The sequence below is a fragment of the Muscardinus avellanarius genome (genome assembly GCF_963383645.1).
Source record: "Muscardinus avellanarius genome assembly, chromosome: 2".
NCBI lineage: Eukaryota > Metazoa > Chordata > Mammalia > Rodentia > Gliridae > Muscardinus > Muscardinus avellanarius.
Genome location: NC_137787.1, coordinates 64,713,957 through 64,740,879, shown reverse-complemented (window position 1 = coordinate 64,740,879; position 26,923 = coordinate 64,713,957). Strand labels below are relative to the sequence as shown.

The following is a 26,923-nucleotide window of genomic DNA, read 5'->3' as shown; positions in this document are numbered from 1 at the left end:
CAGAGGGAGAAAGATGGCCCAAGACAACCAAGAAGACATGGGGGAAAGGCCCTGTGTGGAGCCATGTGGAATAGGAGGTCTATGCTGGACAGAGACCAAGACAGCCCAGTTTGTGTCTCACAGTCCAAATTTGGTTGCTGTATTTTTGAAGCTTCTAAAGGTTAACTCGCATGCTGTAATACATTACAGAAAGACATGAAGCTGAATTTTACTGTGCCAGTCAAGAGGCTGGCTTGAATCTGCTATTTAGAACTGAGAGAGACAGTACAATTTACATGTGTGAGAATGTGAGAATAATTTTACCTTCTGTTGTTTTTAAAACCACCTTGGGCCATGATTTTTAAATGGAGACACAAGAAGATCTGTGGGGGTTCCCATAGCAACATTAACTTATCTAAACTGCCCTTGTATGTAATACTTTCTTGACTAGTTTGGCTTTAAATGCACACTTTAATTATAAAGTGCAACTGAGTTAAGAGTGTCAGGCAAATTTTGGCTTTTATATTTACTGATGTATGCATTTTCAAGCAGGAACCTTGCTAACTGTATTTCCCGGGACTTGGCCCCCAAGGCAAGCTTATGCGAGCACCTTCTGTGGTCTTTCCTGCCACTCCTCTCAGACCTCACTCCTTTGCATCCTATAGACAACTCCTCAACAGATCTCCCAGAACATTCACAGTGAGACCCTGTTTCAAAACAAAGAATAGAAAATAGGGCTGGGGGTGTAGCTTGGAGGTAGAATGTCCCTGGGTTCAACAACAACAAAAACAAACAAAAACCACTATGGCAAAAAAAAAAAAAAAAAAAAAAAAAAAAAAGAATCAACCTCAGGAGGCTCCAGCCAAGACCACAAGTCAACACACCTGACTTTCTAGGCTCATCATAACTGACTCTCTCAGCCCATCTTTTCTCTACTTTCCTCATCCCACACCAGACTTGTCTCCTCACTCTATACCAGTCTGAGGCCTACCTCCTCCTGAAGCCTGGTGCTTCTTTTCCTTTTCCAGCTGATCTCTCTTTAAAACTGACTATTGCTACCACCATGGATGTGCTGATGGTATGGGGCAGCACCCCCTCTTCTTTTTTGATAACCATGACTGATTTTCCTTGAGGAAGTTTCTTCTTCTCCTTACATTCTAGTGGCAAAAATTAAGCTGTTTTGCCCCAGCCTGTAAAGAGATTAACCCATGACCCAAGCTGGACCAATTACATTTTCCCAGGAAATTGAACTTCAAGTGATTCAAGAAGGAAAAACAGTTGGAACTGAATTATTCCAATGGTAGTCCTTTCAAAAGACTGCCCATTTCTTCCAGATTTCTAGGACTCACAATTCCAAGTTCACTACAGCTAGTACGTTCTTCATTTGAGTATTTATTCATATATTATCTTAATCTTAGAGGTTAAGGATATTCACATTGGGCTTTGATAGTTATACTCTATATGTTTACTAAAGACAGGGCTGGGTCTTTATTGATTATATTATTTTATATAATTAAGTACAATATAAAGCACTCAGTAAACATTATGTAATAAAGGGCCAATTTTAGGAACTCCATTTTTACAAAGTAGTGGGGTTTTTTTTGGTGGTACTGGGGTTCCTGGAAACCTTTCTACCTCCGGGTTATACTCCCAGACCTATTTTTATACTTTTTTATTTGGAAACAGGGTCTCTTAAGCCAGCGCACGCGGCTGGCTTCGAACATGCGTGATCCTCCTGTCTCTGCCTCCCAAGCGCAGGGATTACAAGTGTGCGCCACCACGCCCAGGTTTACAAAGTAGTTTTCATCTGAGCATGGTAGCACACACATGTAATCCCAGTACTCGAGAGGTTGAGACAGGAGGATCACCGGTTTGCGGTCAGCCTCAGCAACCTTATGAGGTCTTCTACAACTTAGTGAGACCCTGTTTCAAAATAAAAAATAAAATAAAACAAAATAGGGATGGGGTGTAGCTCAGAGGTAGAACGCTTCTGAGTTCAATTCTCAATACCACCAAAAATAACAAAACCGAACAAAAGCCTCAAGGAACAAATGAAAGGGCTAGATATAATTAAGCAAACGAGCCTGTGCATATCAAGTTTTGAAAACAAAGAAAGTGATGTGCCTTCCAAATCAGCCGTGCATGCATCTGTAGAGAGCTCACCCGTGATAAAACAGCAAGAAATGTACATTCTCTTCTTTTCTTCTCATTGTCTTTTGAGAAATGAAAGATTTGCAGGAGTCTTTGAGTAGTATCGTCCTCCGGTTTGTATTTTAACATGGTACATAGTTCAGTCACGAGAAAGGAGTGAAAATGTCAGTTCAGAGCTATTCTGAGTCCAATGCAATGGTTTCTGGAATTTTCCTTGAACCCACACTCGGTGCATTTTCACTTGTTTTTTCCTATTAACTTGTAAGCGACGATCAACCAGATTTTGTTTTTCATCTAACCCGGCTTTGCAGAACAGATGGTGGACTTCCCCTTTGAGACAGAAATGGCAATTAAAGACATGACTTGTGACAGGGGAAGGGGGAGATATGGAGAAATGGAACACTGAGGATGAATGGCCATCCAAATGGTTGAGCATACCAAGAAACACTAATACAACTAGGTGAAGGAAACCTGTGAAACCAAGTGAGTTGTGTGTGTGTGTGCACGTGCATGTGCACGCGCGTGCATATGTATTTCTACCTCCGAGCTACATCCCCAGACTTATTTTATTTTTATTTTGAAACAGGGTCTCACTACGCTGCTGAGAGCCTCACTGAGTTGCTGAGGCTGGCCGTGAATCTGTGACCTTCATGTTTCAGCCTCCCAATGACTGTGATGAGAGGCGTGTGCCACTGTGCCCGACTCCAAGTGGGTTTCATTTACTTCACAAAAATATACCAAGTACAAAGCAAGCATAAAAGGGCGACACAAAACTATTGGTGGCAGCTTTCAATATTCTGGAAGCTATCTTCTTTCTGAGTTTTTGTTGGTTTACAGAGAGCCCAAATAGCACATTATAAAAGTACTTATATAAGTTTGGGGAAATCCTCAGATGTTCTATCATTTAGGAAATGCTCTTTTAAAATGAGAAATTTGCTAAAGAGAATTAATCTTTAATAGACTTTTAAAATAAAAACCTCTTTTTTTTGGCTATGGCATATTATTAGTTTTTTCAAATTCATGCTAATATCTCCAAAACTACATAGTGCACTTTCACTTGCATATGAGGGGGAAACAGGTGACCGCCTAAAGCAAGTTATAACTGGAAAAAGATGAAAAGGCAAAAGGCCACTTTCAAGTTTTTATGTAGATTACAAGAACCAAAGTATGAAGACATCCATTGTTTAATCACAGCTGAAGCCCGTTTTTATAGCTTTTGAGTTTCTCCCTGCACATAATAACCAAAGAGAGTGTTCACAGCTAATTATTTCCTCTGGTAGATTAGCATACCTTTTGTAAAGAAATAGGCTCTGGTGCCATCTCCCCGCACATAAAAATTTTCAGATAAACAATGCCCTAAAAAAATAGTGGAAAGAAAAACTTGGTATTTCTTTAAAAAAATTGACATGAAATATAAACAGGGAATTATCTAAAACACAGGAAAATAACCCCAAATTGAATATACTATTATTACCCTTTTTAAAACGAAGTTGAGTATTATCATATCTTCCATAGTCCCGGAATAACAGCATTCCCCCAGGCTTCAGTAACTTAGCCAGTCGGTTGACAACACCTTGCATCCTTTGAAAACAAAGTAAGATACTGTTTGTAGAAATCTTGTTTTATATGCCAGATTTAACCTTCTTGAAGACAAAGTAAGAAAAGCTCAATAATGACAAAGAAATCCAAACCATAAATTTAAGTGCAATAAAAACAAAAATGTTTTGTAGAGAAGGAAAAATAGACATCAACTTGCTGAATGGCCAGAATCAAAAGACCTACAGTTTAGCAAGGCGTGGTGGCAAACGCTTGTAACCCCAGTACTTGGGAGGCTGAGACAGGAGGATCAGGGTTCACAACTAGCCTCAGCTACTCATGAGGCCCTCTGCAACTTAGTTAGACCCTGTTTCAAAATAAAGAATACAAATAGGGCTGGGGGGTGTAGCTCAGAGGTAGAATGCCTCTGGGTTCCATCCCTAGTAATACACAACTACACACACACACACACACACACACACACACACACACGACCTACAGTTAAAGAAAGAAAACCACCCATGTGACTGGGGTGAGCACTTCACCAGAGCTTGATGTGTGATTCAAAAACTAAGCTGCAAAACCACAGTGATGATATTTACAGAAAAGCAGCAAAGAAAAGTAGTTCTGAGGGAGACAAAAAAGCGAAGGTGCTTCATTTTCCTTGCAAAATAAAAATATGTCAGAGCAATCCTAAACCGTATACCTTTCTTCTAAATTAGCTCATTCTTCTTCTGACTTATTTAGTTCAAAGGTACCCTCATTCACTGCATACAGGAGAGATTATTTTTCCTTTCTTCCACTATCCTCTCCATGTGGTCTTCAAATTCTGTCCTCTCTCTTTTTTAAAATGATACCTTTGATATTTTTCTTTTTTATTCCCATTGGTACTCCATTAGTACAAATCCCTACCTCCTTAAGCCTAGAAATAGAACAGATTCCTAACATAATTTATTATTCTCCCGTCAATTTTTCCTGCACATTATTGATGAGTTATTCTGCTTCGAATGATAGTTCTGTCAAATCATCTCCTTACTCTTAAAACTTTTGTCATTTTAATCCATAGGGCAACATTTTACTTCTCCTTCTCCTTCTCCTTCTCCTTCTCCTTCTCCTTCTCCTTCTCCTTCTTCTTCTTCTTCTTCATACTGGGGGTGGGGCCCAGGGGCTTTTCTACCTCCGGGCTATACTCCAGACCATTTTATTTGGAAACAGGGTCTCACTAAGTTGCTGAGAGCCTCACTCAGTAGCTGAGACTGGCTTCGAACCTGTGCGATCCTCCTGTCTCAGCCTCCCAAGCGCTGGGATTACAAGTGTGCACCACCACACCCAGCAAAATTTTATTTCTTATTGGAGCTCTTAAGATTTCCTACTACTGACCTCAATGAATCCTTCCAATATATTTCCCACTACTTTGCAATCTGAAGTCCCTCCTTCTTCCCAAATGGTTGCATGTGTGGCTCTAAACAGCCTATGCCTGTGCTTATGTGGTTTACTCTCAAGGAAATCTTATTCTCTGCCTATTTTTTTTATGAGCCTGTAAATACACAAATGTATTTATAAAGACTGTATCTTCACATGTCATTGGTAAAAATAACATATAATTCAACAAATGATGCTATGAAAACTGACTATATAGACTTTTCCCATATTTTATTTTATTTATAAGTGGAACATATTGAAAATGGTGTACATTTAGATTGTGCTTCGTGCCCTCCCCCCCATTTCCCTTCCCCCCTCCTAATAAAGAGTGTCCAGGTTAACCATGTTATATTTATACTATTACACACATTCATATGTAGCTCCTCCATTGAACAACCTCAGCTTTCTTCCTCTCCTCTCCTTCCATTCTAGCTTTGCTGAGATTTTCCCTCCATCGTCTGGAGTCCCTCTGGTATTACCACTGCTCCCTAGCTTGGGCATATTAGAGAAAACATATGTCCCTTCTCTTTCTGTGCTTGACTAATCTCACTTAACATAATTTTCTCCAGTTCCTTCCATCTTCTCGCAAATGCTATTATTTTATTCTTCTTTATAGCTGAATAGAATTCCATTGTGCGTATTTCCCATACTTTTGCAATCCATTCATCTGTTGATGGAGATCTAGGTTGGTTCCATATTTGGCTATTACAAACTGTGCTTCTATGAACATGGGTATGCATATGTTAATGTAGTTCTCTGATTTCAACCCCTTTGGAAAGATACCCAGGAGTGATATAGCCACATCAAATGGTAGATCTATTCCCAGTTTTCTAAGGAATCTACACACTGATCTACATAGTGGCTGAACTACTTTGCACTCCCACTAACAGTGTAAAAGAGTTTCTCTTTCTCCACATCCTTGCCAGCATTTTTTGTTATTTGATTTCTTTATGCTTGCCACTCTGATTGGGGTTAGATAGAATCTTGAGACTCTTGCCACAGCAATAAGACAAGAGAAGGAAATCAAAGGAATTCAAATAGGAAGAGAGGAGCTAAAACTATCCTTATTTGCAGATGATATGATTCTTTATCTAGAAGATCCAATTAACTCAACCAAAAGACTTCTGGAGCTGATTAACCAATTCAGTAAACTTGCAGGATACAAAATCAACCTTAAGAAATCAGTTGCTTTTCTTTATGTCAACAAAAAATCCACAACGAAAGAAATAAAAGAAAACTATTCCATTTACTATAACCTCTAAATCAATAAAATGCCTAGGAATAAACCTAACCAAAGATGTAAAAGACTTCTATAGAGAAAACTACAAAACATTAAAGAAAAAAATTGAAGAAGACCTTGGAAGATGGAAAGATCTCCTTTGCTCATGGATAGGCAGAATAAATATCATCAAAATGGCCATTCTGCCAAAAGTGATCTATATATTCAATGCAATTCCCATTAAAATACCAATAACATTTCTCATAGACCTGGAAAAATCAGTTATGAATTTTGTATGGAGAAAGAAAAGACCCAGAATAGCCAAAGCAATTCTCAGCAACAAGAATCGGGCAGGAGGCATCACAATCCTGGACTTCAAATTATACTATAGAGCAATAGTAGTAAAATCAACATGGTATTGGCACAACAGTAGGCAGACTGACCAGTGGAACAGAATAGAAGATACAGAAACAAACCCACACATCTATAGTCAATTGATCTTGGACAAAGGGGCCAAACTCATACGCTGGAGAAAAGACAGCCTTTTCAACAAATGGTGCTGGGAGAACTGGCAATCCATTTGAAGAAAGTTGGATCTGAATCCTTACTTCTCACTATGCATAGAATCAACTGGAGATGGATCAAAGACTTAGAAACTAGGCCAGAGACTGTGAAGTTATTAGAGAAAGGCACAGGATCAACACTCCAACATATAGGCACAGGCAGTAACTTTCTCAACAAGAAATCCAAAGCACAAGAAATTAAAGCAAGAATTAATAAGTGGGATGGCATCAAACTAAAAAGTTTCTTCTCATCAAAGGAAACCATCAAGAACCTAAAGAGGAAGCCTACAGAATGGGAGAAGATCTTTACCAGTCACCACTCTGATAGGGGGCAATCCGGAATATACAAAGAGCTCAAAAGACTCTACACTAGCAAAACAAACAACCCAATCAAGAAATGGGCAACTGAACTGAATAGACACTTCACAAAAGAAGAGATACAAATGGCCAATAGATACATGAAAAGATGTTCAACATCACTAGCCATCAGAGAGATGCAAAACTCTCTGCCTATTTAAATTTTATTCACACCCCAATTCCCAGCTCAGTACTAGGAAGCCTTTGCTTTCTTCTCTTTCCTATTTATTCTACTCATGTGGCATGTAGTTAAATATAACCACTTCTAACTGCTCCTGATGTAGTGTTTTTAGTTACATGTTCATGGTTGTATGTGTTACTATGAACCAGAGATGGCAGAGTCAGGTCTCATGGCAATGCTGAGTGACTGGCATTGGCTGCCTGCAGAGCTCTGCTGAGAAGGAGCCCATTGGGAATGAGAATCAGAGCACAACGTTGATTATCAATGTCTGCCAAGGGCAAAAAGTGGTAAATGGCAACTTGGGTGCTAAGTCTTTGCTATCTCTGCTGTAGCCGAGCTACTTAAAACAGCTGAGCTTTTCTTACTTTGAAAATGAGGACTTTAGAGGCCGGGCGTGGTGGCGCACGCTTGTAATCCCCGTGCTTGGGAGGTGGAGACAGGAGGATCACTCAGGTTCGAAGCCAGCCGCACGGGCTTAGAAGACCCTATTTCCAAATAAAAATAAAAAAATAGGCCTGGGAGTGTAGCCTGGAAGTAGAAGGGTTTCCAGGAACCCAGTACCACCAAAATAAATGAATGAATGAATAAATAAATAAATAAATAAATAAATAAATAAATAAATAAAATGAGGACTTTAGAAAATCTATCAACTCCTTCCAATTAAAACAATGTTCAGTGCAATAGTGGGGTAAAAGTCAGATTACATCATATTATAAAGGAAGTAGATAGTGAGGAAATGAAAGCTACTATGAAAAGAGAAATAGGACAGAGATAGTATGATCAGGTGAAGAGTTCCTTTTACAAACTGGAATATAATGCACAAAAGAGGAAAACTATCTTTTCCTTGTTCATTACAGCTAATTTTCACACTGCTTATCTTCTTAGGCTCTGGTGATGAAAGAAAGTTGTATCTAAATCTTAAGATACTTATTTCAGGATAAATGTTTTATGCATAGAGCAGAATCTCTGTAATTACTAATAAAACAAGAATGAAACCAAAATGCAAAAACTAAAGAACCAAGTACTTCAAAATGTAGCCTTCTGCAAATCCGTTCCTCCCATTGACCTTTGTCACCGGGGCTTGTGGAACAAAGGCAAGGTGTCGGGAGCTGCTTTGCTTGGTTATCCCTGGCTTGGTTCAGAACGCACTTCAGAGTTCCTGAGGACTGCAGGTGCACTCAACAGGACAGAGGATGGACAAGACAAGGCAGGGCACAGCCAGTCCTCCCCTCCCCGCCCCTCCCTCTTAAGTAGCCTCTGCTGCCCTCACCTATTTCTGGATGGAGGGAGAGGAAGAGGAAAAGAAGAGATTAAAACAATGAGTACTGACTGCCTACTCTATTCTTGGATCCATAGTATCTTGTACTTTCATTTCAGTGACAAGAAGGACAATTGGCTTTTCTTTTGTAGCCTCCTACAATTTATTTCCATTTAGGCTGTAACCCCTGGACTCAGAGTCAAGCTGAATTGCTTGCCATTTATTTGTGTCTGAACTTTCCAAGCTGTCAGGAAGCTACTCTTCTCCACTTTTCCTGGGGGGCAGGGGTCCATCCACTACTATGGGCCTAAATTATCCTAAAAACATTGTCTTCCCTTTCACTTACTATTGCTTCCTTTTATTTATTCATTTTAATTTAATTCATTTTAATTTAATTTAATTCATTTTAATTTAATTGCCTTATTTTGAGACAGGGTCTCACTACGTTGTCCAGGCTGAGGACTGAGGACACCAAATAATTTGTGTGTGTGTGTGTGTGTGTGTGTGTGTGTGTGTGTGTGTGTGTGGTACTGGGGATTGAATCCAGGGGCATTCTACCTCTAAACTACACCCCCAGCCCTATATTTTATTCTTTATTCTGAAATAGGATCTCACTGAGTTGCTAAGGGCCTCACTAAGAAGGAGCTGAAGCTGTCTTCGAAGTGAGATCCTCCTGATTCAGCCTCCCAAGTACTGGGATTACAAGCATGCGCCACCACACCTGTCTGCCAGGCTGTTCTTGAACTCCTGGGCTCAAGTGATCCTCCTGCCTTAGCTTCTTGAGTATCTTGGACTTCAGGTGTGTGCCATCACACAGCTCATACACCTTAGTTTTAGGTCACTTACATGTACAAAAGAAGTTGGTACTAACATGATACATCTGAGTTTGTTTTATAATAAACAGAATGCAGTACTATACTCTAAAAGCCATCTTCCCAAGACATCTGCTTTCCCTTCTCTGTAGTGTTCAGTTCAAGTAATGAGAAAATACATAATCTAAACTAATTTCAAATAGTCTTTTTGCAGTCTTATTTAGAATTCATGTTTCCTGTTATGGTGCCTAATCGAAAACCTTGTTCTTTATCTACTTACACCTTCCTTTTAACTATTAATGTAAAGAAACAAAATACATAGATGAGGTTTTTCTACTAGTATCTGAACAATGCCAATAGATTAAAATATTAACAGAAAAGAAATAAGGTATAGAAACTGAGAGGAAAAAGTAGCTTCATGGAACCTGATGTACAAATCAGGTACAGATATAATCTTCTTTTGGATTTATTTAAAATCTAATTTGTCCTCTGTAAGTAAAGTGCTCATCTCTGAGTGGGTAAAATGACTTTACAGCATTCTAGTGATCTCATAATTGCAGAGAGAAGCACATGGAGCCTCAGTTTCCATGGGAAGGGGTCACGTTCAACAACAAAAACCAGTTGATCCAGGCCTGTGTCCCTTACCAGGGTGTTGTGATAACCCAATTTGAACAAATCTTTAAAAAGCACAAGTCCTGACACTTGCCCCACACATGCTTTAATCTTTAGAAAGTGGCAAGATTTTAAGAAAGGTGATCACTTTAATTGCTGGGAATATCTCTTTATGTTTTTTCTCTGGCAGGCCAAGAACCATGATCCTCCTGTCCCAGCCTCCCAAGTATTGGAATCACAAGCGTGTACCGCCCGGCTATGTATAACTTTTATTATCATGGATGTGTTATTTGAAAAATACTAGTTTGCTGAGTTTTGCAGATCTCCCATATAAATATTTAGGGGGCTGGAGATATAGCTCAGAGGTAGAACACTTTTCTAGCATGCTCAAGGTTCTGGGTTTGATCCCCAGCTCTGAAAAATCCATATATATGTATATATAATACATATGTAGGGGACGGCACCAGGCTCACCTTAGATCATAAAGGTCCAAGGATAATCTGGCAAATTGTTATAACCCCTAATTCCTTAGTGGGCTTCTTTGAAATGAAATTTTAAAACCCCACCAATAGACCTGTGTGAAGCCAAACAGATCCACAGCCCATCTCTTTACGAACACTCAGGGAGATGCTAAATCAAAGATGTTTGTTTCTGATCACCAAGTACAATTTCCCTCTTGGGAGTCTATTAGGCTGTTCTGAATTTGTAATTTCCTTGAAGCACTGTCACTTTTAATAGGTATGTGTCTTGTCAGAATATGTTCATTTCATTCTGACAGTGACAGAAAGCTCACTAATGAAGTAGTTTGACCAGTTTCTTTCTTACAGTCTGAAGAAAGGAAAAACTTCATTTAAAAGGCAGCATATTATACATGATGTAGTTCACTAAATAATAAATTCAAGAATTGTCATTTTTTTTCTTTGATAGTTCTAAAAACCACGACTGATAAAGGAGCTTTACACATTTGCTTTGCCCTTTCGTCTTCATTTACCTGTCAGGATGAATAGACGAGAGCACAAAGACGAGGAGGATGACATCCAGGATCCCATCTGGAAAGGGGTAGGGCGAGCCACCCTCACACACATCGTGAACAAAGGCACAGCACTGGGATGCTCTGTAGGATGAATGCGACTGTCAGGAGAAAGGACGAAAAAGGGGAGAAGTTAGCACACTTCCCAGACTTTTTCCTTTTTAAATAAAATGATCACATTTTTACCTTTTCCCCCAGGAATGTTTCCTCTGTAAATACGAATGCACTTTATTTCCAGTTCATTCAACTGTTAGTTTATTTCAAGCTGCCCTAACAATTAAGTTCAGCACTCAGACTTGATAACAAATATTTCTCATAATCCCCCTTTGAATTTAAAAGTAGAGTAGGGAAGCCTTGTGAGTCAGTGGGCATTGTTGCTGGAGACCTGCCCTGTGCTACCCTGTGCTGTTTCAGAGGCACTGAGACAGTCCTCAACTCCCTACCGCTCTTTCCTTTGGCATAAAATGGTATATAATTAAAATCAGATAATTATGATGATTGCACAACTCCAAATATATTAAAAAACACTGCATTATATATTTCCAAATGGGACAGTGTGTGGACTATATTTCAATAAAGCTGTAATTTAAAAAAGCTACATTAGCTGGGCGTGGTGGCGCACATTTGTAATCCCAGTGCTTAGGATGCTAAGACAGGAGGATCACACAGATTCGAAGCCAGCCTCAGCTACTTAGTGAGGCTCTCAGCAACTTGGTGAGACCCTGTTTCCAAATAAAAATATAAAATAGGTCTGGGGGTATAGCCTAGAGGTAGAAGGCCCCTGGGTTCCATCCCCAGTAAAATAAATAAATAAATAAAAAGCTACATTAGACTCTCTCTCTCTTACACACACACACACACACACACACACACACACACACACACAGCAATTTTTCTACAAAAACATGGTCATAAGTAAATATATGAACACATTAATATTGATTCATCATAAGACATGTGATTACAGGTGTATTTTTCCTTCTCCTTTGGGATTTGTATTACTTTAGAGAATGTATGCAATTAATAAGTATTTATCTTATTATCAAGAATTTGGTTTTCATTTCAATTTCTTTTCAGTACCGGGAATCGAACCCAGGGCCTTATACTTGCTAAGCAAGTACTGTACCACTGAGCTATATCCCCAGCCTTTCTTAATTTTTATTTTGAGATAGGGTTTTACATTCATAGACTTATGCAATAAACCTAGGCTCCCCAGGTTTTCCTCATAGTCTAGAAAATTTTATATTTGCATCAAATGCTTTTGAAGATTTTTTTAATTTCAAAAAATTTATTGAGTATCTACTATGTGTCACACTGTGTGTAGGATTTAGGGACATAAATATGAATACAATCTTCTTATAGAATTTAACTGAAAAATTCAATTTTGGTGGATGGGAAGTTGTCTATCCATATACAAATCTTGACTAATTTTAATTGGTCTCCTCAGAACTTAAACAAGTTATTCATGAGCAGGCATAGAGTCTAAACTTTGTAGGTCAGTATCTTCTGGTCTCCCTGTATGTCACTGGCCTTTCTAGGTTATTAGTCCTTTGAGACCTATCTAAAATTCAAAAGAACTTTTATTTTAGGGTAATTAATATCTTAGGCATCAATTGGTGATACGATTCCCCAAAAATGTAAAAGTTTAGTTAAAAACAGTCATAGACATAATTTGATACAGAAACATTTCAAAAGAATTACTTCAAAGGCAAATATAGTATTTCTTATTAAATGAGTTCTTTTTAAAGAAAATATAAGGCATACCTTTACTAGCTCCACAGCTCCAGAGGCAAAATCACAACAATAAAGAAAAGATCCTGGAGTGTTCCTATGAAAATGGAAGAAAGATTTAAATCTGGAGTCCAGATATGCTCAAGCTAGAAGAAAGGAGACGGTAGGTTTGGCTTGTTGGCAAGCTCTTCACAGAGCTGGCTTGTTGTTTCTTCTTGGTGAATATCGCTTCCTGTACTGATGAATGAGTTCCTTCACATTGCTTCTGAATCAGCACTGTCTCAAACACTTCCTAATGTAACAGGGTAACTTTCAAACTCCCGTCCTCGTTAAGGCCCTCCATTATGTGGGCCTGTCTGCTTTCTAGCTCATCATACTCCCACATGGGAAATCTCCAAGGTCAACAGCCCACATTGTACTTCTTCCTCCTTTCCCTGTCCTGCAGCTCCTCTTAGCTTAGCCAAGTTCTACTCTTCTCCAAGGACTCCTAGTCTCCTGTGCCCCTTCATTCTTCTTTTCTGTATAATTCATCTAGGTCTTGGGCCTCTCACGGAGGCTCTGATGCCCTGATAGGGTAGAAACACACACACACACACACACACACACACACACACACACACACACACACCACTTGTTTATTTGTACCCTAGGCTCAAGCAATTCCCTCCCTCCTCTCTCTCTCTCTCTCTCTCTCTCTCTCTCTCTCTCTCTCTCTCTCTCTCTCTCTCTCTCTCTCCCCTCCCCCCCCTGCAATATTGGAGATGGAACCCAGGAAGATTCTACCTCCAAACTACACCCCCAGCCCTATTTTTTAATCTTTACTTTGAAACAGGGTCTCAGTGAGTTGCAAAGGGCCTCACTAAGTAGCTGAGGCTGTCCTCCAACCGCAATCCTTCTGTATCAGCCTCCCAAATGCTCGGATTACAAGTGTGTGCCACAAAGCCTGGCTCTAGCAATTCTCTTGCCTTAGCCTCCCAAGCAGCTAAGTATGCACCACTGCACCAACCTACATGTATTTTTAACAGCATATAAATACAGTCCTAAAATACAGTAAAATCATCATATGTCAATTCTTAGATATCTTTTCAAGTTGTCAAACACTGATTGAATTTCATGTATGTACTAAGCAATAAAGTACAATATAATAAATGGAATTATCATAAAATAGAGTATTTGGTACTAAACAGACCTGTTGTGCTGGAATCTGATACTTTTTAATGCTATAATTTAACTTCTGTATGATTCAGTTGTTTTATTTACAGTATGTAAATAAATTATCTAAACTTTTTTTATTCGTGGCACTGGGGTTTGAATCCACAGACATTCTAACTCTGAGCTACATTCCCAGCCTTATTTATTTTATTCTTTATTTTGAAAGAGAGTCTCACTGAGTTGCAAAGGGCCTCATTATGTAGCTGAGGCTGGCTTCGAACTTGCACAATCTTCCTGTCTCAGCCTCCCAAATACTGGGATTACAAATGTGCATCACCACACCTGGCAAAAATTCAAACTTGTTTTGACAGGGCAGTATTTACCCATATGAAAATCTTAACTGGACTTCCGGGAAGATGGCGACCGAGAAAAGCGGGGTTTAAGAGCCCCGCTAACAACCAATCTCCAGTACCACAAAATCAGCGCCTTTCATAGCCAGAAAACACCATCACCAGAGAAACAAAAAAATCACCAGGCTCCAGAGAGAAAGCGGACTGAGAACAGAGCTCAGAGCCACAGAAGAGATACACCGGCCTGGCCTCACGCCCGGGGACGCGGCAGCAGCGCCATACTGCCGGCGGCAGTGGCGAATTCACCGGACGGCCACAGCAAACCGAGGTGAGCCGCTGCGGAACAGCCAGGCGGGATCTTTCGGTGCAAGGAGCATCTAAAGCTCCCAGTGGCTGAGCTCAGCACATGCTGCAGGGACTCAGAGTGGAACTCAAAACCAGAGAAGAAAAAATACGCCAGCCTCATGGCCAAGGGCGTGGCAGCAGTGCCATATTGCCACCGGCGGCAGCAGCAGCGAATTCACCGAGTCCAGTACAGCTACATCTGCGTACTCAAAAACAGTGAGTCAAATTGCGGGCCACAGAGGAGAAATCCCAGTACTGTACTCCCTGGGACTTGACCCAGTGGGGGAGTGGCGGTGGCAGAGATATCACACCATAGGAGAACGTGCAACCTGGCACCCCCCATAGTCTAAAGCAGCCTCTATCGACTCCCTGGGTCGGAGACTCTGTGATACAACCCAGTAAAGGAGTAGTGGGGTCTGAGATACCACAGACTCGAGATCCAGAGCACCTTAAGCGAAGTCATAGTGACCCAAGGGAAGAACCCAGAGAAGGCACAAACTTCCGAAATCATGGGAAAGAGGAATAACACTGGAGCAATGAATGCCCACAACCCCACAACATCAGAACCCAATAAAACAGAAAATCAGAGATTTCTAGAAGATCAAATCAGGAAAATAACTGTAGAAATAATAGAGTTGCTACGAAAAGAATTCAGAGAGAGCCAAAAAGAGATAAAGGATGCAATTAATAAAGTAAAGGCCTCAATTCAAAGCATGAACAACCGATTAGACCACATGGAGAACAGAATCTCACTCTTAGAAGATGATCATTCCAAAAATGAACGCATAGTTTCTAATCTAGAAAAAAATATCCGACAGCAGGAATCTGACATTGAAGGAATATGGGCCCATTTTAAGAGAGCTAACCTAAGAATAATTGGAATAGAGGAGGGAAAAGAAAGTGAAACCAAAGGGATCAACAATCTCTTCAAGGAAGTAATAGCAGAAAATTTTCCAAACATAGAGCAAGAGGTCGATACACAGGTCCAGGAAACTTATAGAACTCCCTTTAGACAGGATCGGAGAAGAGGATCCACACGCCACATAATTGTCAAAATGACCAATGTGGAAGCCAAGCAGAGAATCTTAAAGGCAACAAAAACAAAGGGCCAAGTGACATTCAGAGGCAAACCAATTAGAATCACTCCAGACTTCCCAAAACAAGTCATGAGAGCCAGAAGGTCTTGGAGTAACATATTCCAAACTCTGAAAGAAAACATCTTCCAGCCAAAAATTTCCTACCCAGCAAAACTTTCTATCAAATTAGATGGGAAAATAAGAAGCTTCCATGACAAACAGAAACTGAAGGAATTTATGTCTTCAAAACCAGCGCTAGAGAAAATACTCAAAGAGATTAACTACAAAGAAGAAATAGGTAACACACACCAGAACCAGAGAAACAAGATTTTCCATACAACAGATAACTAAGATTGGTTATCTGTGGAGATTCATTATTTATGTTAGTCTTTTACCTATCTCTAAATTGTATTGTTTGCCTTTATTGTTGTTAATTTTTAGGATTTCTAGTTGGAATATTAATATACCTTCAGATGATATAGCATTTGGAAATATTTTATCCCATTCTATTAGTAACTTTTAACTCTGTTTACATTGTCTTTGGATATACAATATTTTTTTTATTTTTTAGGGAGTTTGTATACTCTTCTGTTGCCTGTGCCATTGAAATCATAACCAAGAAATCACTGCCAATTTCAATGTTGTGAGGTTTTATGACCCAGATTTTCTTCTAAAAGTTTATAGTCTTAAGATTTATATTTAGGTCTTTTATCTATTTTGAGTTAATATTTGTATATGGGATTAGGTAAGGGTCCAATTTTATTCTTTTCCATGTAAGTATTATTTTTCAACAATATTTAGTTAAAAGATTATTATTTCCACACCAAATATTCATGGAAACCTTGTCAAAAATAACTTGACAATATAGGGAAGAATTTAGCTCTAGGCTTTTATTTAACTCCAATGGTTTATATATCTGCCTTTAGAACAGTACTACACTGTTTCAATTATTGTAGCTTTATATGATTTGAAATCAGAAAATATATATCTTTTAGCTTTGTTCATTTTCAAGATCGTTTTGGGTATCTAGAGTTCATATTCCATATTAAGATAGATTTTTTTTCTGAAAAATAAATATATAAATATATGATAGTTTCACCTAAAAAATAGAAAAAAAATATTCTCTGGTAAGAAAGAAAGTTAAAAGAAATATTGAAATGTTATCTTTAAGTCATCAAAAGCTTGGTATCAGACAAATGAAACTGTTATGTGAAATTATCATTTTTAATTTTGGATAAATTGCTATAATACTAGATGTCAATCACTAACCCAAGCATGGGAAGGAGGATTGGGGAGAGAATGAGGTGGGGATTGGGTGGGGGCTGACTGGGCGATGTGTGCATGTATGTCTACAAAAGTTTGTATCCCGCTATGATGTATGAATACAGTGCACCAATAAAAAAATAAATTAATTAAAAAAAAAGAAAATCTTAACTAATTTTAATTGGCTTCTTCTGAACTTAATACATTCTGTTTGGCTTTTATTCAAAATTCAGTAATAATGGCTGGACCCTGGTTATTTATGGTCGGCATATGCTGTGAATTTTGTGGGCCAGTGCCCTTCATGATCTCCTCTGTATGCTGGTAATCCTTGAGTCATGTTGTACAGAACCATGTCTGAATCACAGAAAGGGATTACTATGTTATTAAACAGTAATTGTAAATGTGGTTCTGGCTCTCATAGATTTTATGGTCTAGTTGGGGATATGCCTGGCTTTGTATAACTTATATAGGGGTGTAGAGAAGGCCAGCACCCTGAGGTGTAAGTCTCAAAAGTTTTGAGGGGGGAGATAGCATCGCTAAGTAAGGAGAAGAAGTAATGTTATAGGGTATAGAGCTGAGAGACAGGCTGAGCCTGAGAGCCCAAACTGGAATGTGGAGAGACCTCCAATTTGACTCAAGAAGCATTTCAGGCAAGATGAACTTCTAAATAAACATCAAATATAAGCACAACTAGGAGTTTAGCAAATTCTCACCTGGGCTGAGTTTGCAGGCATAAATATTACTCATTGGTGAACACTATGTTCACATATAATTCATCCATTCTGTGGCACTAGGAAATTGCATTCAATTTAAGTTCTGTCCAAAACAAGTTAGAGTATGATAAATGGGAGTTGGTTATAAAAAGTTAACCAGTACTGAATCAAAGTTAGAGTCTGTACTGCTTCATCTTTTTTTTTAATCCATCTTGTGTAAAATTGGCACTTCATTACAGCACACTCCTGTTTCTTGTGAAATCCATATAAGTGACTTGTAATTTGCTGGGTGGCCATATGTATTTGAAATGGTCTCTGTAACCACTCAGACACCTATTTACTATGTAATATAATGGCTGTGGACAAGGCTCTAGAACTGGACTGCAGACGATTTGATTCCTGGCTCTACCATTTAGTTGTGTGACCAAGGGATAGTTACTTAATCACTCAGTATCTCTGTCTCCTCATTTTTGAAAGAGAGTAAATATGGCATCTAAGGTGGTTGCCAGGACTGAATGGATTCACATAGTAAAGTTTCTGGAAGGGTGCCTGACTCAGGGTAAGCACACAATAAATGTTATTCATTATTGTTTTTGCTATTATTTTTTTCTATTATTATTAAAGGAGAGCTGGAACCAGGCTTGGTGGCACAGGCTTACAATCCCAGTACTTGGGCAGCTGAGACAAGAGTATCATAGGTTCGAAGCCAGCCTCAGGAACTTAGTGAGATTCTGTTTAAAAATTAAAAATAAACTGGGTCTGGGGTATAGCTCAGAGGTAGAATGCCCCTGGATTCAATCAGCAACGTACATACACATACCAACAAAACAAAACAAAACAAAACAAAAGGAGATCTACATTTGTCTTTCAGGAACTTAAAAACTAGTACGGTCTTCTAAAAATGTCTTTATAACTCAAAATCCATTTTTGAACTCTGGCACATTTAGCTCATTATGAAAGGTTTGCAGTCTACCTCTGTGTATTTACTGAGTACCACAAGATACAGAACAGTGTAGGAGCCAAAGAAAAGTGTGTGCCGTTGGCCATGTGTCCTACCAGGCAGCAGCATGACCTTTGAGACAGAATTCTCACTACATCAGCAGCCCAAGTTGAAGTCTTATGACCACCCAATGACTTTCCAGAGCCTTCTGTAAAACCAGCTGAGTTCCCTGGCCCTTATTCCAGCAAGCAGGTGTAAAATATCACTACTACCAGTACACCACCAAGCACTCTCTTGGCAGGGAGGATAGGAATCAAATGATCCTTTGAGAATGACCTGACCTCACAATTCCAGAGCTCTAATTATGGTAAACTATTCTGCAAGTGTAAAACATTAATCATATGCTCTTCAAGAATAATAAACACACTTTCTTAGTTGTGGAGGGAAAGTCATTCCTTCTTTTGGAAGGCTAATCATTAGTTGCCTTTTAAAGATGAATTATTACCTCAAGTTAGTGAGCTAGTATGATTTCTAAAACATGGGTCTGAAGCAAAGAAAAACAGAGCCAAGAAGTAAGGGGCCAATGACTCACATTATTAGCTGGAGGGTGAAGGAGAAAGGGAAAAATAAATAACAAATAATAAGTAGAGACTCCGAGATTTAACAGTCAATGAGTGGATACTGAGCTATAATGATCCATATCGCTCTGTTAGACAACCTACCTGGAAGATCTGAGTAGGGTGCAATATGCTCTCTACCTCAAGGAATATAAAAAATGGTTGGAAAGACAAGGAATAAAAAAAAATGCAGCCGCTATGGAGATCAGTGTAGAGATTGCTTAGAAAACTGGAAATAGATCCACTATATGATCCGGCTTATACCATTCCTGGGTATTTATCTAAAGGGGTTGAAATTAGAGAACTACAGTAACATATGCATACCCATGTTCATAGCAGCACAATTCGTAATAGCCAAAATATGGAACCAACCTAGGTCTCCATCAACAGATGAATGGGTTGAAAAATTATGGGAAATACACACAATGGAATTCTACTCAGCAATAAAGAAGAACAAAATCATAAGATGGAAAGACCTGGAGAACATTATGTTAAGTGAGATCAGCCAAGCACAGAAAGAGAAGTGACATATGATTCTTCTAATATGCTCAAACTAGGGAGTATTCGGAATACTACAGGGACACCAGATAATGGAGAGGAAACCTCAGCAAAGCTAGACTGGAAGAACAGGAGAGGAAGAAGGCTGAGGTTGATTAATGGAGGAGCTACATTCAAATATGTGTAAAAGTATGAATGTAGCATGGTCAACCTGGACATTCATTGTTGGGAGGGGGGAAAAGGGCACCAAGCACAGTCTGAATGTATGCCATTTTCAATATGTTTCACATAAAAATAAAAAAGAAATTTAAAAAAGGAAATATAAAATGATACCTTGCAATTAGCCATAACATAACATATAAACCAATTGCCAATGTAAATGATTTATGTGTAACAGAAGTTCAGGTATCACTTGGTGAAGGAATCTGGATATATGGTATTAGGAAACAGAAAAATTCAGCCCAGAAACTGGAAAAGGAAAAAAATAATAAACACAAAATTAGAAAGACCAGCTGGGTGTAGTGATGGCTGCTTGTAATCCCAACATTTGGAAAGCTGAAACAGGAAGATCATGGTTTGTGGACAGCCTCAGCTACTTCGTGAGGCCCTTTGCAACTCAGTTAGACCCTGTTTCAAAATAAAGAATAAAAAATAGGGATGGGGGTATAGCTTGAAGGTAGAATGCCCCTGGGTTCCATCCCTAGTACCGCAAAAGAGAGAGAGAGAGAGAGAGAGAGAGAGAGAGACAGAGAGAGAGAGAGAGAGAGAGAGACAGAGAGAGAGAGAGAGAGAGAGAGAGAGAGAGAGAGAGAGAGAGAGAGAGATCTCTAATATTTCTTTTTCAGGGGTATTTTACCCCAGCTCTATTTTTTATTCTTTATTTTGAAACAGGGTCTCACTGAGTTGCAAAGGGCCTCACTAAGTAGCTAAGGATGTCCTTGAACCAAGATCCTTTTTTCTCAGCCTCCCAAATGCTGAGATCACAAGCGTGTGCCACCATGCCTGGCCAGAACTCTAAATTTACCAGCATTACCTGTGCCTGGTCACTTTAACTCATCATTAGGTAACATAAAAGAATTGCTATTTGTTTTGTTAGGTTTGTAGAAGTATCGGAGAATTGCTTGATTTTTTGGAGATGTACCCTGAATAATCAAAGATGAAGTGTCATGATGTTGGCACTATGTTAATAATTATTGAATCAAGGTGGTAGTTTTATAAAAATTCATTGTACTCCTCTTTGCTTTTCCAAATGCTTTTACATTTTTCATAATTAAAAGTATAAAAGATCACATTGCTAAATTAAAAATATGCATGGAGAATAAAAATTCCACCAGTGGCTGTGTTAGGGTGATGGGTGATTCTCCCCTTCCTCTAATGGGAATGTTCTGCGATGTGCTTATGCTGATTTGATCATGGAAAAATCATGTGAAAGCTATTGTGTAAACTTAAAAAAAAAAGGAAGGACTTGACATACTGAAATAGGTAAGAGGTACTTAGAGTTTTATAACATGTTTCTTCTTTACCATGAAAATATTAAAACCCAGAAGTGAGGTGGTGAACCAGAAGGGCAGGTTAAAAGAATATCTCTGTCTCCATCATCTACTTCTGCTTTTTTGAATTTTAGGGTAAGTTGTTGCCCCTTCCAAACAATTTTAAGCCTAGACACAATGACCTGATAGGCAAAGGTCTTCTACTGGATTTCGCTCTAGAAAGGATGACAAAATAAAATGAGGATTAAGGTATAGGCTTAAGCTTAGTTTTCTCTGTGTAAAACGATGTCTCAGTATCCAGGAGGAGCAAATAATCTCTGAAGTTGAGCAATCCAAAGCTTAATGAAAGGATGACATCTTTTGCTCTTTTTTTTTAAATGATCTCATCCATGAAAACATAGACTTAAAAAATTACTTCAAATGAATGGTGGGAGCCGGGCATGGTGGCGCACGCTTGTAATCCCAGCATTCAGGAGGCTGAGACAGGAGGATCACGGTTTGTGGACAGCCTCAGCTACTTAGTGAGGACCTCTGCAACTCAGTGAGACCCGGTTTCAAAATAAAGAATAAAAAATAGGGCAGTGGGTGCAGCTCAGAGGTCAAATGACCTTGGGTTCCATCCCCAGACCCGCAAATAAAATAAAATAAAATAAAATAAAATAAAACAAATGAATGGTGGACAAGACATGGCTGTGAAAGACCATTTTCAGAGCAATTCTTAGTTCACATAAAATTAGTCACTGGGACTAACACTAAGACATTTAAAAATTTTTTCTTTTTTTTTGTGGTACCGGCGATGGAACCCAGGGACATTCGACTTTGGAAATAAACCCCCAGCCCTATTTTTTAGTCTTTTTTTTTTTTTTCTTTTTGGTGGTACTGGGGATGGAACCCTTCTACCTCTGGGCTACACTCCCAGACCTATTTTATATTTATATTTGGAAACAGAGTCTCTTAAGCCTACGCGGCTGGCTTCGAACCTGTGCAATCCTTCTGTCTCTGCCTCCCAAGCGCGGTGATTACAAGCATGTGTCACCACGCCTGGCTAGTCTTTTTTTTTTTTTTAATTTTTAAAAAATTTTTTAAACAGGGTCTCACCGAGTTGCAAAGGGCCTTGCTAAGTAGCTGAGACTGTCCACAAACCTGAATCCTCAGGTCTCTGCCTCCCGAATGCTGGGATTACAAGCATGCACCACCATCCCTGACAACACTTTTGAAAATTTTTAGTCATTGTTTATATGGAAATTAAGAACACTACTGGCATATACATAACATTTTTCCAGAATTTCTCAAAATCTCATAAATATGTAAAATGCTGTAGGAGAACACTAAAACTTACTGCAAAGTATTCAGAATCGGAAAAACACTATTTCCAGCACCACAGCCAACCTAAAATAAAAAGAATAAACAAATATCATAAATGCATTAGATTTCCCCACAATGTCAACTTTTTCATTTAAAAACAAAATAAGAAGTTTACTAGATTTTGGGTATGGTAGAGATTTCTATATCAAAAATCAATAAATAAATAACAAAAATAACACTAAAAATTTGACCATGAAAATATTTAAAATTTGCATACAAAAACTCAAACCAAATTAAGAGGTAACCTCCATACGAAAAAGAAATTTGTAATACAAATGTTAAAGGGCAGGGCTCATTTAAAAAATCAACAGAAGCCGGGCGTGGTGGCGCATGCTTGTAATCCCAGCATTTGGGAGGCTGAGACCGGAGGTTCGCGGTTCGCGAACAGCCTCAGCTACTTAGTGAGGCTCTTTGCAACTCAGTGAGACCCGGTTTCAAAATAAAGAATAAAAAATAGGGTAGGAGGTGTAGCTCGGAGGTTGAATGCCCCTGGGTTCCATCCCCAGACCCGAAAAAAAAAAAAAAATAAATAAAAATAAAAAATCAATGGAAATAAATGAACAGAACATAAAGGAAGTAAACATTCTAAACATTTCTAAACATTTGAAAAAGTATGTGACCTATTTAATAGTCAAAGAAGTACAAATTAAAACAAGGTTCAATTTTGTCTAACAAAGTGGAAATATCTAAAATAAAATAATATTACCTCAACTAATTAGGGTATAATGAAAAAGGTATTTACTGCTAGGGAACTGGTATTACTCTTAAGTTTTTGGAAAGTGATTTGGCAATATGCTTTAATAGTATTAAATTTTTCATAATGTATAAACCAGTAAATCTAACCCAATACAACAAAATAAAATGTAGCTAACGTCTAAAACCGAAGACATTTGCTGTAGAAACCTGAAAACAATTTAAATGCCCAGCAGTATGAAAATACATATGTACAATTATAGTCTTTCACATGGTAAAATATTTTGCAGCCATAAAAATTTTTACAGGGAATTTTATTTTTGTGATACTGGTAGGATGGCATCCTACCTCTGAGCTACACCACCAGCCCTATTTTTTTTTTTATTTTGAAACAGGGTCTCACAAAGTTGTAGAAGGCCTTCTAAGTTGTACAAGGCCTCACCAAGTAGCTGAGGCCTTCTAAGAATTGTGATCCTCCTGTCTCAGCCTCCTAAGTACTGGGATTACAAGCATGTGCCACTCTGCCCAGCAGTAAAGGGAATTTTTAAAGACAGAGAAAACTGCTTATAATATTCAATAGAAACAAAGCAAACCCCTAAAATGCATGTACTTGTATAAGCAAAAGGAAAGTTAAAATGTTAAAAATGGTTAAATCCTTTGTGGCATTGTGAGTAATTTTATTTCTCTTATTTGCTCTTTAACAAATTCTCTGTAATCAACATGTTACCTTTTAAATCAGAAAGACAAGGTTTAGTAAAAAATAGAAGGTCAATGTTGGATTATAGTAAATTATATATCTCACTCACTTCTATTTCACCTAAAAAGAAGCAATAAGAGAGAAAGAGTAAAAATAAAATCAAAACTTTATCAGTACTTAAAATTGTCCTCAAGGCAGAAATGAAAACAGACAAAAGAAAAAACAACAAAAATGAAATTATAGCCATAATCTTAAAACTTGACTGATTAAAGATGTCTCTTAAATATTATTTATGCAAAAGGTATATTCAGCAGCACTCAATTATATTTCATCATTTTGCACCCAAACAATCTAGACCATTAAGAAAGTAATAAAATATATTTTAGCTGGGCATCGTGGTGCACACTTGTAATCCCAGCATTCGGGAGGCTGAGACAGGAGGATCCAGGTTCGTGACCAGCCTCAGCTACTTAGTGAGGCCCTTTGCAACTCAGTGAGACCCTGTTCCAAAATAAAGAATAAAAAATAGGGCTGGGGGTATAGTTTGGAGGTAGAATGCTCCTGGGTTCCATCCCCAGTACCACACACACTCAAAAAAGAACATATATTTAAAAAATTTGTCACTTTCCATCTTAGTCCCTTGAGTACAGTACCTCTAGTATTCTGAAAGTGGCATTGCTACCAGGGAACAATTCAGTCTTCAGAGGTCCTTGCCCGTGTTTTTCAAAGTCTGGGTCGGAAAAATCAGATCCTGCTTTGCTCTGACCATATGATGAGCCCGAATTCCTCTCGTAATGGTTTTTTCCTTCATGCATTCTTGAGAAACAATTTGCAGCATCAGTTTTTACATGGTCCCATGATGATTCTCCTGACTTTTCTTTAGTTTTTTGATCAACTGGAAGAATTTCAGGAAATTCCCTCAACAGCCAATTACGATTCTTGAAAAACTTATTCTTATGAATCTTATAAAATATGTCCCAGTAGTTACTAGCTTCATTTTCATACTTGACTAAAATAAAGAGAAAAAAAAGATTTGTTTTACTATAAATTATTAGCTACAATTTTGATAACTAAATATATTTAAGAATTAAATGCTATCAAATACATTAAAATATTTTAATATAACTTAACTATCAAATATATTATTAAATATATACATTATCAACTATTATATTTACTATTGCATACCTTTAATATTACTATAATTATTTAATTTAACTGATAAAAGGTTAAAACTAGAGGTTTACTCAATTCCCTTCAAAATGTCAATGTGTGAAACATTTAATCCCCCTCTTAAATTTGCTTTTATTTTAGTAGTTTGGTCAATCAATATTTGTAAAGAATAAACCATTGACAACTAATTTCTATAGTCTAATCTTAGAATTAACAATGACATTTTTACCAGTAATCCATATGGCTTTTTATTATTTTAGAGAAAGTACTAAGGATTTATGTCCCTATGAATACAGTTTCAAATGACAAATGTTCAAACTGGTGATCAGAAAGGAAACTGTGTATTTATTTATTTATTTATTTATTTGTGTTACTGGGAGTGGAACCCAGAGGCTTCCTACCTCTGGGCTATACTCCCAGACCTATTTTTATATTTTATTTGGAAACAGGGTCTCACTAAGTAGCTGAGGCTGGCTTTGAACCTGTGCGATCCTCCTGTCTCAGCCTCCCAAGCGTGGGGATTACAAGCGTGCACCACCACGCCCGGCTAAACTGTGGAATTAAAAATGATACATTTTAGTTAGAAAATTCACTGAAATACTCCACCCCCCATTTCACTTACAAAGAAAGAACTTGGCTCATTTGTTCTAGGTCTGAGAGCCCCAATCACAACAGAACCACAACAGAACCACGTTTCCTTACTCTTGGAAATCTAGAGGCCATCCTATAATTCCTATTCTTCTTTGACTTCTAGAGGCATCTCAATACTGAAATCTCCTAGCATGAAATCTTAAGAGATTATTGATGCTTTCTTAAAACATATGCACTTTGTGATGTAATCCCTGGGCCAAGGGCCAGGGTTAGCTTGGTGGTCTCAAAGCTTCAGACAATTCTTAGCCTTTTGCTTCTTCCTAGATGTACCTTTCATTCATTCAATAAGGCACTCCCTCCCTTATTCATCCAACGAACATTTCTTGACTTCTGTTACGTAACACGATAATCTCTCTGCCTAATCCATGAATTAAGAATTACTTCCATCCAATGTGAACAGCATGCTATTTTAAAAATACCTTCAAAGAGCCGGGCATGCTGGTGCACGCTTGTAATCCCAATCATTGAGAGGCTGAGACAGGAGGATCGCAGTTCGTAGACAGCCTCAGCTATTTATGAGAACCTGTTTCAAAATAAAGAATAAAAAATAGGGCTGGGGGTATAGTTCAAAGGTAGAATGCTCTGAGTTCCATCCCCAGTACTGCAAACAACAACAACAACAACAACAACAACAACAACAACAACAACGATAACTCAACAAAAAACAATAAAAACCAAAACAAAACCATACTTTCAAAGAAGCTTTCTTATAGACATAGAATAATTTCCAAGATTTAGTGTTAGGGGGGAAAATCAAGGTACAGTGTATATATTAAATAACGATTCATTAAAGAGATGGAGGAGAAAAAATACATATGTGGGTACATACAGAAACATGCATATAAATCTATGCACATTCTGACTTATATAGGCACAAGATATTTCTAAAAGGATAGTCATAAAATTAGTACACACACACTAGTTGCCTTTCAGGAGGGGAATAGAATGGCTGGGCACAATGGTTTGGAGAAGAATTTTCATTTGAATTTCATCTATGTAAATTTACTATCTATTCCAAAAATAAATTAATCTAAAAATAAGGATTAAGA

At 38.2% G+C, this 26,923-nt stretch overlaps 1 protein-coding gene across 1 annotated transcript in view; it reads right to left on the bottom strand.

Annotated features, from left to right (window-relative positions):
- Window positions 1-11,077: 11,077 nt before the first annotated feature.
- Window positions 11,078-26,923, bottom strand: part of METTL8 (methyltransferase 8, tRNA N3-cytidine) — a gene marked incomplete at both ends in the record, with an annotated part of 54,714 nt that continues 38,868 nt past the window's right edge. The window contains 4 exons of the mRNA XM_080689559.1: window positions 11,078-11,221; window positions 12,885-12,948; window positions 22,635-22,684; window positions 24,704-25,059. Of these exons, the coding sequence (XP_080545685.1) occupies window positions 11,078-11,221; window positions 12,885-12,948; window positions 22,635-22,684; window positions 24,704-25,059 (614 nt within the window). The remainder of the gene's footprint in view (window positions 11,222-12,884; window positions 12,949-22,634; window positions 22,685-24,703; window positions 25,060-26,923) is intronic.